This window comes from Lithobates pipiens, unplaced genomic scaffold, assembly GCF_037356315.1.
Source record: "Lithobates pipiens isolate NorthernLeopardFrog02 unplaced genomic scaffold, aLitPip1_a1.2 Scaffold_18, whole genome shotgun sequence".
In the NCBI taxonomy this organism is placed as follows: Eukaryota; Metazoa; Chordata; class Amphibia; order Anura; family Ranidae; genus Lithobates; species Lithobates pipiens.
In genome coordinates this window covers 282,577,732-282,594,484 of record NW_027507758.1, presented here as the reverse complement: position 1 = coordinate 282,594,484, position 16,753 = coordinate 282,577,732, and the positions used below count along the sequence as shown (strand labels likewise).

At 42.5% G+C, this 16,753-nt stretch overlaps 1 protein-coding gene across 3 annotated transcripts in view; it reads right to left on the bottom strand.

Annotated features, from left to right (window-relative positions):
- ROS1 (ROS proto-oncogene 1, receptor tyrosine kinase) overlaps positions 1-16,753 on the bottom strand; it is a 259,981-nt gene that overhangs the window by 109,135 nt on the left and 134,093 nt on the right. For all 3 annotated transcript variants that reach the window (XM_077487054.1, XM_077487055.1, XM_077487056.1), the window contains 3 exons: positions 13,080-13,360; positions 8,670-8,852; positions 7,205-7,422 (listed from right to left, as the gene is read on the bottom strand). In XM_077487054.1, coding sequence (XP_077343180.1) covers positions 7,205-7,422; positions 8,670-8,852; positions 13,080-13,360 — 682 coding nt within the window. The remainder of the gene's footprint in view (positions 1-7,204; positions 7,423-8,669; positions 8,853-13,079; positions 13,361-16,753) is intronic.

Genomic DNA, 16,753 nt, shown 5'->3' with positions numbered 1-16,753 from the left:
ATGAAAAGTGATCCTAGCACCCACTTATGATCTTGCACACAGGCCCACTGATTTAATAATATGCCACTGCCCCAGCCTCAAAAATTGGCCAAAAAAAAAAGTATCAAAAATTATCTTTTTTTTGGGGGGGGCTGGGGGGTGTCCCTGAATGGAAGTCTGGAAATGTGGTCACCCTAATGACCAGCCAGCTCTCTCCTCCTCCCCTCTAGACTGACTTCAGCAGAGGACTCTTAGCCCCACCCACTGCATCTCTGGCCAGTAATGTCATCACAATCTCGGCAGTGAAATTAGGTATTTGCAGCATTTGTTTTTATAAATCACACACACAGAGGGGGATACTATAATAGGAGTCAGTGCCGATGGTGTATACAGGTTAGAGTAACTTAACAACCACTTTAAGGTAAAAGAAACTTATGTGTGTGCAGCTTCCCCTCCTAAATACTTATCTAGAAGATGTGCTGTGCTCGCTCTCTCTCCCTCCTCACTAGACTAAGTGAGAGCAGTGGGAGCCATTGGCTCTTGCTGCTGTCAATCAAATAGTAGCTTGGTATGGTGGCACTCAGAAAGGCAGGAGGAGCCAGGAACACCGGTAGGGGGACCCTAGAAAAGGAAAATTGGGGCTGCTCTGTGCAAAACAATTGCACAGAATAGGTAAGTATAACATGTTTGTTATTTTAAAAAAAAGAACCTTTTCACCTTAAAGCGGAGCTCCACCCAAAAGGGGAAGCTCCGCTTGTTCGCACTCTCCCCCCCTCCACTGCTGCAATTGGCACTTTGGCACTGGTTTTGACAGGTAAAAGTTCCAACTTCCTGGTAAGATCGCACATCATGTCCGGCCCTCCTCCTTCCCCCTGAGGCCTTCTGGAACCTGTGTTTGTCCCAAAAGACCATGGGACCATTCAGAAAGCACAGCGCGACTCGCACATGCACAGTAGGAAACTGGCATGTGCGAGTCCCTTACTTGCAATGCCAGAACCTGCACCCAAAGCTGATGGAGGAATCAGGTTGGGTTGCCGACATTGCAGGATCCCTGAACAGGTAAGTGTCCTTATATTAAAAGTTAGCAGCAAAAGTATTTGTAGCTGCTGACTTTTAATTTTTTTTTCTCAGACTGGAACACCTCTTTAAAGAGATATTTCAGTCTCCTGTAACTTGCCTTCCACCCCAGGCACCACTATTTTAGAAAACCTGTCTTTTGTGCAGATGTGACGGAGGACTCTGCTTGATCTTCAGGATCCAGGGGGTTTCCTGCACATGCGCAGACACCTTGAGATCCCAGACCCAGTGGCGGAACTACCGCCATAGCGACCCACGCGGGCGCTATGGGGCCCGCAGCCGAGTTGGGGCCTGGTGAGTGGTGTTAGTAGGCGGGTGCTGGCCGCTCCGGGTGACACCCGCCAGAGGGGTGACACGCTGGGGTAGCGGCAGCCGCCCGCATCACTAACACTGCTCTCTGTAGTGCTGGGACAGGGACACAGCAGCACGGACCGCAGCCGCCTCCCCCTCCTCTCTGTTTACATCCACAGAGGAGGAGGAGCCTATGCTCGAGGAACACGCACGGCACTGTGTATCAGCGCTGTTCTGAGGTATGTAGGGGGGGTCTGCACTACTGAGGGGGTCTGCATTGAGTGGGGGTCTGCTGCACTGAGGGGGGTCTACACTATTGGGGGGGTCTGCACTATTGAGAGGGGGTCTGCTGCACTGAGGGGGGGTCTACACTACTGGGGGGGTCTGCACTATTGAGGGGGGGTCTGCTGCACTGAGGGGGGATCTGCACTACTGAGGGGTGGAATGCTGCACTGAGGGGGGGGTCTGCACTACTGGGGGGGGGTCTGCTGCACTGAGGGGGGTCTACACTACTGAGGGGGTCTGTACTGAGGGGAGTCTGTACTGAGGGGTGTCTGTACTGAGGGGGGTCTACACTACTGAGGGGGGGTCCTGCACTGAGGGGGTCTGCACTACTAGGGGGGTCTGCACTGAGGGGGAGTCTACATTACTGTGGGGGGGTCTGCACTACTGTGGGGGGAGCCTGCACTACTGAGGGGGAAGTCTGCACTACTAAGGGGTGGTCTGCACTACTAGGGGGGCCTGCACTACTGAGGGGGGTCTACACTACTGAGGGGGTCTGCACTACTAGGGGGGTCTGCACTACTAAGGGGGGTCTGCACTACTAAGGGAGGGTCTGCACTACTGAGGGGGTCTGCAGAACTGAGGGGGTCTGCACTACTAGGGGGGTCTACACTACTGAGGGGGGTCTGCACTACTAAGGGGGGTCTGCACTACTAAGGGGGGGGTCTGCACTACTAAGGGGGGGTCTGCACTACTAAGGGGGTCTGCACTACTAAGGGGGGGTCTGCACTACTAAGGGAGGGTCTGCACTACTAAGGGAGGGTCTGCACTACTAAGGGGGTCTGCACTACTGAGGGGGGTCTGCACTACTGAGGGGGGAGTCTGCACTACTGCTGGGGGGTGTCCCTGCACTGCTGGGGGGTGTCTTCACCGCTGGGGGGGTGTCTGCACTGCTGGGGGGTCCTGCACAGAGGGGGGTCTGTAATGGGAGGTGTCTGCACTACTGAGGGGTATCTGCACTGAGGGGGGGCGTCTGCACTACTCAGGGGGGAGGTGTCTGCAATGCTGGGGGGTGTCTGCAATGCTGGGGGGTGTCTGCAATGCTGGGGGTGTCTGTAATAAGGGGGTGTCTGTACTGCTGGGGGGTCCTGCACTGAGTGGGGGTCTGTAATGGAGGGGTGTCTGCACTACTGAGGGGGGGGGGTCTTCACTGAGGGGGAGTCTGCACTACTGAGGGGGGAGTCTGCACTACTGAGGGGGGTCCTGCACTGAGGTCGGTCTGTACTGAGGGGGTGGTCTGGACTGGGGGGGTGTCTGCACTGGGAGGTATTTGTACTGCTGGGGTGGTCCTGCACTGAGGGGGGGTCTGTACTAAGTGGGGGGTCTGCACTGGGGTGGATCTGTACTAAGGGGGTGTCTGCACTGCTGGGGGGTCTGTACTACTGAGGGGGGTCTGTACTGCTGGGGGGTCCTGCACTGAGGGGGGTGTCTGTACTGCTGGGGGTCTGCACTGAGGTAGGGGGTGTCTGTACTGCTGGGGGGTCTGCACTGAGGTAGGCGGATGTCTGTACTGAGGGGTGTCTGTACTGCTGGGGGGTCTGCACTGTACTGATGGAGGTCAGCAATGTGTGTCCTTCAGGGGCTGCATAGAGTATACTGCATACTTTGTTGTTTGAAATTAATATAAGCTGTTGCCTGGGTACTGTGCCACATGGGTGTGGTAATCTGTTGTTCAATGGCATTAGTTAATTTTTTTTGGTGGAGGGGGGGCCCATACAACATTTTGCTATGGGGCCCTGTGATTTCTAGTTACGCCCCTGCCCAGACCCCAAACCTGCATTGTCTTTGAGCATGCATGGGAGACCCCCCTGTGTCTGCAGATGTGTGGTAAGTGTCTGGCGGGTCCCAAAACCCTGTAGCACATCTGCACATGCATAGAATCCAACAGTGCACAGTCATGATGTAAAGCTTTATTTACATCTATGCCTGTCGGGAAGCCTTCTGCTCTTTAGCAAACATACAAGGGTACCATAAATTCTTAAAAGCACATCAGCAAATCTGTGCATGTTCACATAGTGCGGCCCATGTTTACAAAAAAAATCACTCTAGACCAGGCATGTCCAAAGTCCGGCCCGCGGGCCAATCGCGGCCCGCGTTCCGGTTTCGGGCGGCCCGTCTGGTCATGTTCACATATATATCTTTTGTGGCCCCCAACGAATCCCCGTTCGCCGGGGGCCACAAAAGATAGATATGCTGGCTGCCATGGAGGGGGCGGGACGAGTGCCGTGGATACAGGACGGCGTCCTGTGTAAAAGGAAGTCCCGTCCTGCGCTGCCATTGGACAACCGTTTTGTCCATCACAGGAGACGGGACTTTCAATTAAAGAGGCCGTCGATAGAAACAGGAGTTTCTCCTGTATGTCTGTCGGCGCTCATCCCGCCCCCCCTCCCTGTCTCCTCCAAGGCTGCAGAACGTGAATCAGGCTGCACCGATGGCAATGGTGAGTCTGCATTCATGGCAATGTGTGGCCTGCATTCATGGCAATATGGGGACTGCATTCATGGCAATATGGGGACTGCATTCATGGCAATATGGGGGCTGCATTCATGGCAATATGGGGGCTGCATTCATGGCAATATGGGGGCTGCATTCATGGCAATATGGGGGCTGCATTCATGGCATTATGGGGGCTGCATTCATGGCAATATGTGGCCTGCATTCATGGCAATATGGGGGCTGCATTCATGGCAATATGGGGGCTGCATTTATGGCAATATGGGGGCTGCATTCATGGCAATATGGGGATGCATTCATGGCAATACGCTGGGGGCTGTATTCATGGCAATACGGTGTGGGCTGCATTCATGGCAATACACTGGGGGCTGCATTCATGGCAATACGGTGGGGGCTGCATTCATGGCAATACGGTGGGGGCTGCATTCATGGCAATACGGTGGGGGCTGCATTCATGGCAATACGGTGGGGGCTGCATTCATGGCAATACGGTGGGGGCTGCATTCATGGCAGTACGCTGGGGGCTGCATTCATGGCAATAAGGTGGAGGCTGAATTCATGGCAATACGCTGGGGGCTGCAGATGGGCACTGACCCTTATTTTGCTTCACATGTCTTTATTTAAAATGAAAGATTTTTATTTTTATTTTTTTCTGAGACTTCCTTTTTAAAGATAAGGTGTGTGGTATAAGCCGATTAAATCCAGTATATCCAAATAACACACAGAGCTCATCTGTTCACCACACACAGCAAAAAGGCAAGAGAATTTTTGTTGGGCCGTGTATTAGAGCTCCAATGAACACACTTAGACCGAATTTTAATGGTTTAAAGAATGTCAGACAAAATGGTCGGCCCTCGAGCATGTTCACTTCATCAAATCTGGCCCTCTTTGAAAAAAGTTTGGACACCCCTGCTCTAGACTGATGTCAACCTAGCCTTAGAGTGCCTCGGGAACAAAATGTCATTCTCACCTAAGTCAGAAAGAAAAAAAATGCTACCCTGCAGCACAAAAAGTATCAGGAACATTATAAAAATAATGTTCTAAATCTACTACAGTAAAGTAGGTTTTTATTTAAAAGTATTAAAGTTACAATGAGAGGAGAAAGGTTTAAAGTGGTTGTAAACCTCAGACATGAAATACTTGGGGGAGGGGGGGAGGCACAAACAAGCTGAAAAAAAACCCATCAATTGCAGCCTCACTGTACCATCAAATACAGCCACTGTGCCGTGAAATGCAGCCACTGTGCCCATCAAATGCTTCCACTGTGCCATCAAACGCTGCCAATGTGCCATCAAATGCTGCCACTGTGCCCCCCTCGCCATCCACTTACCCTGTCTTGATGGGGCAGCGGGTGACGCAGCGAGCAACGAGCGGTTTCTTCCATGTCCTGGATATCTTCTCCCATCCACTCCTCCTGTCCTCTCCTATGATTGGACACCCGATAGGCGTCCAATCGCAGCACCTGTTGTTTCAGCCAATCAGGTGACAGGTAACAGACCCGAGCACTTGATTGGCAGAGAGGCGGTTCAGTGTTAGGAAAGTGAATATTAATTCGCTTTTCTAACACCGCTGAGCGCAGTATGGCGCTCGCTGTTTACCTTTTTTGACGCCTATTAAAGCCTATGGCTCTAATCAGGTTCTCCAAATAAATACCCCCGCAGCTGTAATTCTGATGCCCGCCACCCAAAAAGGGGCCAAGCACCTGAATAGGGGGTGCAATGCATGAATCTGTCTATTGGTGATCGAGGGGTGGCAGCGTCCGTGCGCCCTTATGGACGCACCACCACTGGAAATACTGTATGATCAAAGCATATCCCTCTATAGTGTGTACTTTTTATATGTGTATATCTACAAATAATAAAGTGATTTGGATTGTTTTATTGCAGGTTTCCCTATGGAGTGTATATATATATATATATATATATATATGTATATATTTATTTTTTGTTTATTTGAAATATATGTTGTATTGTTCCATTATTCTGTAGTAGTGCATACAAGGCATTTACTGTATAAAAACATACAATGTCTACATTTGCCATGTTTTTTTTACAACCTTTTATAAATATTTGAAGCCCAGGTTCACACTGAGCTGTGGGAATGAAGCCGTGCGACTCCAGCTGAACTCACACGATTTTACTCCCGCATGTCAGTCCCGATTTGGGCAGCGATTTCAGAGACATCCATGCGGGTTTCTGCACAGATGTCAATAGAAATTGCACCCCAAAATCGCAAAAAGTAGAACTACTTTTTGAAATAGGTGCAGCGCCGAAAATGCAACATGGCAGCGATTAGGACGGTGCCATTGCTGGCAATTGCCCCTGATTTGACATGTCAAATCTCATGTCAAAACCAATGTGGACTAGGACTTAATGCAATTTGTGTAAACCCATGATTATGACTTGGTATATGCCTCCTTTCCTGCACAGAAATCAAATTAATAGAGGGAGGAGCAGCACTAGGGTCAATCTGATTTCCTGCATGCACACATGCTGTCAAGGAACATGCTGATAGGAGAGAGCAGGAAGGCAGAGAGGTGACCTAATCAGTCTGCTGCTCCTTCTCTGTCTAATCACAGGCTGGGGGTAAGGAAGTGACCTAGCTGAGAGAAATGTTAGGTTGGTCATTAGCGAGACATGCTGTAACAGTGTAAATCTCAGGACTAGAAGAAAACAAATACTTTGACAGGTACAACAGTTTCCACATAAATATTTCAGTGGTGTATTTAGCTGTTTACCTGGTGCTTAACTTTTCTAACCTTAAGCCTTGCACACACGATCAGATTTTCAGACGACCGTTCGTTCGTTTTTTTGTTGCAAGCTAGCCACATGTCATAAGTGAAGAGGTAACTCACCAATGCGAAAATTCTCGTACGACAGAATTCAACTTCAGAAGTGATTTCATGTGTTAAATAGCTTTGTATGTATTCTTTAGTTTCTGAGCATGTGTAGTCTTGCTCTTACGTTTTTTTTTTCGGATGAAAACTGTACTAATTATACGAAAATCGGCCATTGTGTTCATATACAGATTGTTCGTCAGACAAAATGTTACTTTTGATTTTTGTATCATGTGTACTGTGTTAATATTGTATACTAAAATTAACAAAATGAATCCATCTTACTTGTGTGCTTATACTGATATTTGTGGGCTTGACAGGCTCCTTATGTTTGCCATCTTCGAGTTTTCTAGATTTTACTATGTATGTTGGAGTGCTGCTCCTTATTAAAGGGCAGCTTACATTATAAATAACTGGAGGCAGTAGTAAGGTAAGGCTGGTATTGGTAGAGTTCAGTACAACTGGTATAGAGGTAAATGATGCCAGCACCAGGCATTCTTTGCCTGTTAAAAAAAAAAAGTAAGATGTAAGTCACTTAAGTAGGGTTAATGTGTTAGAGATCACTACAGTTCCTGGGTAATAGTACTTTTTTTCAATGCACAGTGTTTTCTAGATATTTTGCTATAAATTTTTTATGTGCAGGAGAAACACAGAAAGTATTTTACTTTTTTTATTCAGGTAAATATAAAATATTGTACAACTGTATAGTAAATATAAGTCTGGTGTTTTAGGACATCTTTCTTAGGATAAATTGCATTTATTTTTATTGTTATTAACAAGTTATTTGGCTAAGTAATTATTGGTAACAAAGGTAGGTGCAAAGGTCTAATGCCATCCTTTTCCGGGTCTGGTTTACACAATCTCCAACGTGTTTTAATGGAGATCACAGCTGCCTGCTCTGCTGTTTTTTAAGTGCTTACACCTAAAAATGAATACTGTAGAATGCCAAGTCACAGGATCAGTCTACACCTTCACACATGGCAGTAGCTGATAAAACTCAGTTTGCCTGGCATTATGACCGAATGGCCAATGCTGTAAAAAGATGACCCATCACTCGTTTTGGAAGTAGAAGTCTCCTTGTCTCTTAATAAGCTCCCATCTTCTATCCTTCTCTCCCTTTAGCCCCACAGTGTCTTTAGTAATAAATATAGAAAAGTGTTTATAAGCAAAGTGTTCGGTTATTTTATAAATACTTGGACATCAGGCCTGCTCCATGGTAAATCATATTTGACCATTCATTTTTTATACAGTCTGAATAGCAAGATGATTTTTTTTTTTGATCACGGACCAACCAATTCAATTTGAGCACCACATACCTGGATTTTGTAAATATGGAAGAAAGGATTTGGATTTTTTAGGTGCAGAGTAATTTACAGCAATATCAAATATAATGATAAAAGATTTTCTATTTTGAAATGCAAAATAAAAAATATATTGAAACTTAACAGTGGTAAATACAGGTTAGCACAATTCTAAAGGTACAGCACTACAAGATAAACTTATCTTGTAGTGCTGTACCCTTAGAATTGTGCTAACCTGTATTTACCAACTATTATGTTTTAAAATATTTTTAACTTGCCTTTCAAAATAAAAAATCTTGTATCATTATATTTGATATTGCTGTAAATTACTCTGCACCTAAAATAATCCCAATCCTTTCTTCCATATTAACATACTGCCTGAATAGTTATAAACTCAGATGTTAAATGAATGATAAATGAAAAATGCATTAAATGTAATTCTTTTTTACCTGGAAAGTGTTGCAAAGATGTGCTGTATGCTATAACTTGGACATGCTGTTCAGGAATAATTTGCATCAACGTTACTATGAGATTTTTTTTGCTTGCTCCATATATGCTTGTTTTTTCATCATCTTTAACACTCCAGTATATAAAATAGTCATCTACTGTCAGGCTAGTAATTGTGAAATTTGCTATGAAAGTAATGAAAAACAGTCATTGTAAAATAATACATGAAAACAACCGTACTATAGGTTCAAAGCTTACCATAAAGACAGTATAAAATGTTTAGGTATTCAGTGATTTTAAATCCCCCATACTGTCACAGGACTGTAAAAAAAGAGCACCCACAACCCAATATGCAATAACATTATCCAATAATGCATTCTGTATTAATAAGCTTTATGTTTGCACTTCCCTAATGGAATCTGGGCTGCCATAAGGGAAGTAAAGATCATATTTCTATGGGGGACCTAGGGGTTCAAAGTCCATAGCTTGTCTGAGCTGTCAGAAAAAAGATCAGGAAGCAGTGACCAGCTCTCTGCTCTGCCCCTCCAGCGCTAACTGGAGTGCTGGGCTGTGGAGAGGGCGAAAGCGTCTGGCTTAGGCTTTCAGCAGTGTTAAGGCATGTTAAAACCACTCTACAAATTCCTATTCTATTACAGGTAATAAACTAACCTTAGCGCCCCACAACCGCACCGCAACTGCCTCCCAGAGCATTTGTGAAGCGTTACCATAGACTTGAACGGGAGGCATTAAAAGGCTTCAAATGCCTCCTAACTCAACATCAGGCTTAAATTTTGAAATTACGTTAATGCTTCAGGTTTTGATAGTGTGAACAGCACTGTGTGCTGTCCATTGAATTATTTGCATAGGCATTTCAGGTGCATTTTTAACGCCTCTCACATGCCTGCTTTTAACCCCCCTGACGGTATTCCCGAGTCTGGCTCAGGGTGAAAATTCAGTACCATTAGTGGTAACCCCGAGCCAGACTCGGGATTGCATCGCCGGATACAGGATGAGTTTACTTACCTTGTCCTCTGGTTCCAGCGATGTCCCCCCGCAGTGCGAGCGGCTCGTCCTCTGTTCGATGTATCACATCACTGCTCTCCGTTTCCTGCAAGCGTTGTGACACACGGGGATGGAGAACTGCGCCAAATTCAAAAAGTAAAGCATACACATTACATACAGTATAATGTAATCTTACAGATCACATTACTGTATGTAATTATTTCACATCCCCTTTGTCCCTAGTGGTTTCTCCAGTGTTCTGCATGCAGTTTTATATTATAAAAACTGTTCTTCCTGCCTGGAAACTGGAGATTGTCCGTAGCAACCAAAACTGTCCCTTTACATCAAAAATGGTTTTAAACCAGCTAGAAAACAGCGATAATAAATTAGAATCACTTGCAGAATTGAGCGATAGTGATTTGTGGGGAGATCCGACATAAAATACTGAAAAGTAATGACAGCGACAATTCTGCAACTGAGCAAATGTCAGTGTTTATGATTTGATTACATTATTGAATAATTTTTATTATTATTATATTATTATTTGGTATAATTATTTATAGTTATTTATTATATTATAATTTATGATTTAATTTTTCAAACTTTATCATACCCGGGATGTCTACTAGACTCTGGTTTGGACAGATTTAAGTGAGTTATTCCTAAGAATTACAGGACTACAATATAAAACGCCAAATTTTCATGCAAAATAATTGTACCACTTTCAGCACCTAAAATCTGAAATAATCGTACCACCAGATTGGGTAATTTTGTGTTATTAAAGTGGTGTTGCCACCAAAAAATAAAAAAGTGACAAAAAATCTTAAAAAATAAATAAATAAAAAATAATTGGAAAAAAAAAATGTTTTACTCACCTCTAAATACCTGTTGCTAGGGGGTCCCTCGTAGTCTGCCTTCTTCCTTGCCCTGGCTGGTGACATCACTTCCCCTCGCGCTGCACAGTCATCTGGGACCTGTCACATGTCAGAAGCGTATCACGGCGCCCTGAGCCACTCGCGCATGCGCAGTGGGTGCCCGGCTGTGAAGCCACAGCCGGGTGCCCACAGTACGAATGACAGGGAACAAGGGGGGCTTCGTTCCCCCGCATCGCTGGACCCTGGGACAGGTAAGTGTCCGATTATTAAAAGTCAGCAGCTGCAGTATTTGTAGCCGCTGACTTTTATTTTATTTTTTTAGGGGCACCCCACTTTAAGGTCAACATGTAACACTAAAAATAATGTTTAATATTATCACAGCCGTCAATTTATTGTCCTTAATTTTGTGACAAAGTGCAAACATTTTTATCCAATAACAGTCATATTTGAAGATCAGCTCAAATTTAGAATATTATACCTAACAATGTTAGTATACAGTTAAAATTTCACAGACTGTATACTTCTATAGGTCATCTTATGAAAATCAATGCATGAAGACATTGTAAAGGCCATTATGTGAACATTTTAATAAAGAGAAAAAATATGAACACAAAAAATGTGGGACACATTTTTAGGTGAAGACTAAGAACTAGGAATGACTGTCAGCAGCATTTTAACGTAACAAAGATACTTAGTATGTAACATACAGTACATGTCCCTTTTCCTTAAGAACAAGAAAATAAACAGAATTTAGGAAGGGCAATTATATATTTGTTTTATTAATATGAAGCAACATATGAAGTAGTTCTCTTGCATTGCTGTGCAGAGGACAACTAAAATAAATGCACAGGCTAGAACATAAAGTCCAGCCATAAGCTTCGTACACGCAATCATATTTTCTGATGGGAATTGTGTGATGACAAGCTATTAGCGGAAAATCCGACCATCAGTCAACTGTTGTTGGATTTTCCACAGACAAATGTTGGATGGCAGGCTTTAAAATTTTCCGCAGACAAATATCTGTTGTTGGATTTTCCGAGCATGTGTACACAAGTCCGTCAGACAAAAGTGATAAGTACAAACACGCATGCTCAGAAGCAAGGACGAGCCAGAAGTGGCCGGTCCTGTAAACTAGCGCTCGTAATGGAGAATTAACATTGGTGATGCGGCAAATTATGAAATCTCGAAATGCAGCACACATTCTCTTATTTAGTGGCATAATAATGAAGCTACTTTGCTGGTGATACTGAGGGAGTTCTGCTAAACATATTTGAAAAGGCTTTTATTTTCTAGTGACATCAAGAATAATATTATTATTAGTTTTTTTTTAGTTTTTTTGGGCAAGTTATCACAACCCCATTATCCCATAGTTTTTAAGATCAAAAATACAACTATGTTGGTGTTCCTTGTCAATTGTACATTGGGAGTAGGCAGTTACATTTAAAAAAATATAAACTGTCATTTGAAGTAAAACACATAGCCAAGTATTATTCTCCACATTTTTTTATTGTGCATTAAAAAAAAAGAAAACAAATAAAATTAGACATGCTATCTGCCAAGAGTTGGTGAAAGCAGGGGTCCGTCATCAAGAGATAATTACGAAAATCATCCGGATTATTCTCCTGGAGCTCTTGCAGCAAAGGCATATGACATAATTGGTCACGATTAATAAAGCAGCCAATTTTTGGTCCAAGAAATCCTCCTCCTCCTGTTCCAGGACTGGACTTGGGTCAAAGCAATAACTCCAAAGCCAATAATAAATGTCATCTCCTCCGATTAAACAACATGTCTGGTTGACAAACGGCCGTTCAGAAATGAAATGCGCAAACTGAAAAGCGCTAAATGAAAAGGCATATGAAGCGCAAAATGAAAAGTGCATAGCAACACTCACCAAACTTCTACTAACACGAAATTAGCAGAAGGAGCCCAAAGGGTGGCACTAAAGAGCTGAAAAACCACATAGTACGTCACCACATTCGTATTTGTTGGCCGATAATTCCTTGCCGTTTGTATGCAAAACAAATTCCTGGCCAACGCTCTTTGGAAAACAGTCCAAGGTTTTGTCTGTGGAAAATCTGATCGTGTGTACGAGGCTTTAGTCTGTATTCAAAGGGAAATTTTGTGGATCTTGGTCAATTTGATTTTACTTTTTATCAGTAACATTTCATGTGTGTCAGCCAGATAAGCCTGATGAAGAGCAGTGATGCAACTGATCAAGTAAAAGGATTGCATCGGAGCACATGTACCGTCTTTTCTTTGACTTATAAATAAATAAATATATATAGTTTTCTTGTACCTGGAAAGTATTTAGCCGATTTACCCTGAAGATTTAATTGGGATTTAAATGATAAATTAAGTTAATTGGCAGTTTAACAGTTTTCTCTAAATTAGCAATAGAGTCTGTGACTACATGACCTGGGGAATTTACAATGCTAGCTCTATGGAGGTAGGGGTGGATATCAATAGTTAATTGTATTCCATAAAATGCTAAGGAATTCAGTACTACTAGATAAATCAATAGTAATGAATACTCACCAGACATAAGTGGTACTTTAATCACATTCCAACAATGACACCCATCCATGTCAGAGGCCCAGATATTTGTTTCATTCCACAAGAATATTATGAGTGAGCCGCTGGTATTTGTTGTGTCCAAAGTCATTAATTTCAAGTTCTTGATATAGCAATCACAACCAGTTGCTCTAGCAACATCTTTCCAAGTATATTGTCCCAAAACATATACTATTGTGTTGTTTAACATATCATAATATGATATGCCACTATCCATTTCCCAGTGTTCTATCCAGTACAAGCGGCTGAAAAAAAAATTAAAACCAACATACAGTCAATAATATTGTTTCATGTAACTGTCTGTAAATCACGGCTTACTATGGAATAATTTGTTTTTATTTACTGGTGTGTATTTATGGCAAAGCTTATGAATAAGAAAAAAATAGTACATCTGAGCAGAACAACGATATAAAGAAATCTGGATGTTCTGGTAGATCATCAAAGCATTCAAAGCCAAGCTGCAACAAGCAAAATATTTTCTTGTAAAAAAAAAAAAAAAAAAAAAGTATAAACTCAGGGGAAAAAAAGACAATCTTTCCCCTGTAAAAAGCATTAGTAGGACCTTCTCTGAAATATGTAATCTAGTTTTGGCCATCTGTTCACAAAAAGGATGTTGCAAGACTGTAGAAAGTACAGAAAAGACGTACTAAATTAATGAGGGACATGAAGAACCCCAGTTTAAGGATGAGATTTGATTTTGGGTCAAACATGAGATTGACCCATACCCAGACTGCTTGTTGTTTTCCGAATAAATTGACCCCAATTGGCCAGTTCACCTGCTCAAAACAGACAGGGATCCAGAACAACAGCATTGATCAAATATGCTCACAATCATATTTGATCAGTGACATTGTCCAGCATTCCCTCCACTATGTTTACATTACTGCAGCACCAGTGATCTGTTATTTGCGCAAGATGGCAGGGGGCAGTTGGTCATCCTTGCAAGAAGGAAAAATCATCAGACAGTGGGCCATTGCGATTTTAAGTTTTTTATAATTGGCTGGACATCATTCTTGTCAAAGACATCACTGGATGGCCTGATGGTTCATGGATTTACGTTGGAGGGCATTATTTAAATTTTTTCTGCTATTTTTTTTTTCTGTAACATTATTGAAGGACTTGTTAATGGTGTTGATGTGTTTATTTAGATTTTACACTTTTTGGGAATATCCCAGTAATCTTTTTTCCTGTGAAAGGTCAGACATCTGAGGGTACTTTTTTTTTGTTAAAGGGGTTTCAAGATTCTACTATACAGTAAGTACCCCAAACCCTCACATCCTTTAGGGAGGAATGGGAGTGGTGCAAATGTCCTTCAAAAAGATGCCTTGCGGCCCCTCTTTCTGGGCACCCTGGCTGCATGCACCTTGTCCCAATGTGGAGAAATAAGGGCCTATGTCTCAATGTTGAGGACAAGGGACTTAAAGGAATCTGGAATCACTTTTTAATAAGTAGGCCCACTCCCAAGGAAAAGAGGACAGGGTCATATTACTATCCCTTTATTACTTAATCCCCCAAAAATACCCCCATAGCCCCTATATCTTTTTTGGGAGACAGGATGTGGAGAAGAGCCCCTTGTACCTCAATGCAGGGACAAGGTGGCATGCAAGGGGGGAAAGGCTTCCCCTGCCGGCTTACAAGTATCCTCAATGTTGAAAGGCACATGGCCTGGTATGGTATAGGAAGGGGGTTCAAGCTTTTTACCCTCCCTTTCCTGGTCACCCAGGCTGTATGCCTGGACAAGGGTTTGGTTAAAATATTAATGGGAACCTAATAACATTTTTTTTTGTTAATGACACTTGGACTACATCATACTGTTCCATAATACCACATGCAGCTTTTAGGCATCCCTCATTTTAAGGCATTTTATTTAAAGGATTTGTGTATTTTCAATGTTGCTCTTTTTAAACCGTATGAAAAAACATTCTCCTCACTGAATGGTATTTGAAAAAAAAATTTGTATTGCTGCTTTACCTAGCTAATGGTGCACTTTTTTTTCAATAATAGCTTGCCTATTAACCTTTAAAATGGCCAGAAAAATAAGATTTGTCTCAGACTTCAGCAAGGTTCAGCTCTCAGTTTAGGGCTTGTGGATTTCTTGCTAGGTTTGCTGTCACTCAGCCCTACTCATGAGAAAACATTTTAAAGGTTAAATTTATTAATTTATTATTTTAAAAATTACATTTAGTTCTCTTTGAGAATAAGCATTTGAGAAGTTAGTTCTAGCCAAATCTGTAGTGGGCTTCTTAGGAGAGCAAGCATGTTTTTCTAATTGCACAAAATATAACTAATAATATTTACAGTAATCAACAATAGATTGTTGATACAGAGAGTATCCAATTGCTTTAACCACTTCCGCCCTGAAAGGATTTACTCCCTTCCTGACCAGAGCACTTTTCACAATTTGTCACTGCACTGCTTTAACTGGTAATTGCATGGTCATGCATTGCTGTGCCCAAACAAAATTTGCGTCCTTTTTTCCCAGCCACATGTCACAGGTAAAAAAAAAAAAAATTGGTTTGAGCAAAAGTTATAGCATCTACAAGCTAGGGTACATTTTCTGGAATTTCCGCAGCTTTTAGTTTATGAGTGCCTATCTCATTTCTTGAGGTGTTAAAATGGCAGGACAGTACAATATCCCCCAATGACCCCATTTTGGAAAGTAGACACCCCAAGAAATTTTCTGAGAGGCTTGCTGAGTACATTGAATATTTTATTTTTTTGTCACATGTGATTGTCACAAAGTTGTCAGTGAAATTATATATTGCTTAAACATGCCATGGGCATATGTGAAATTACACATAAAAGTAAAAGCTAATTAGCTGCTAGGATTGCTGGATGAAAAGAAAGATACCAAGGTGAAACCTAAACTTGCAGGCATCATTCTGGTATAACCAGTCAAAGTCCAGCAACATCCCAGTACGTTGCTGGTCCTTATTGGGCATATATTGTAATGTTCTTTTTTTTATGCAGCCTGTGGGCTGAACGAAAAAAAAACATATAGATCGTGGGTATGCCCACCATTAGATTACCACTTCTAATGATGGGCACACCATTTTTTTTTTTAACTGTGGTGGTGAAATCTCCTCCTACAACACTGGAGAAACTGATTTATGAATCGTGAGAGAAAACACTGTTGCTGTCAAGATAAATAAGTCAGCGCAGCAGCTGAATGGTTTACCTGAAAATCAAACAATAGTAACAAAACTTTAACTCAATAAAACCACAACAATCTGTGCCCACAAAAAAGAGTAAAAAATATATTTCCCGAAGCATGGGGCAAATCGTCCCTCCACCCCTGCCACCATGCTTCTCCTACAGCACTGGAGTCGCTGAATGCTGTTGCTGTCAAGATAAATAAATCAGTGCTTCAGCTGAATAGCGTACCTGAAAAGAAAATATGGTTAACAATAAAACACAGTAAACAGTAAAGTATAAAAGAATTACATACCTGAAAAGCAAACATGATAAAACATAGTAAACATAGTGAAAAGAGTAGAACAATAGAGAGAGAACAATAGAAAGAGAGCAATAAAACTACAACTATTTTGGGCTTTTTTTTTTACACTTTTATTTGTAACTGTAACAGTTCCAGGTCCAGGTCTCTAAAAATGTGATGGCATCTTTGGAGACCCTGTGAA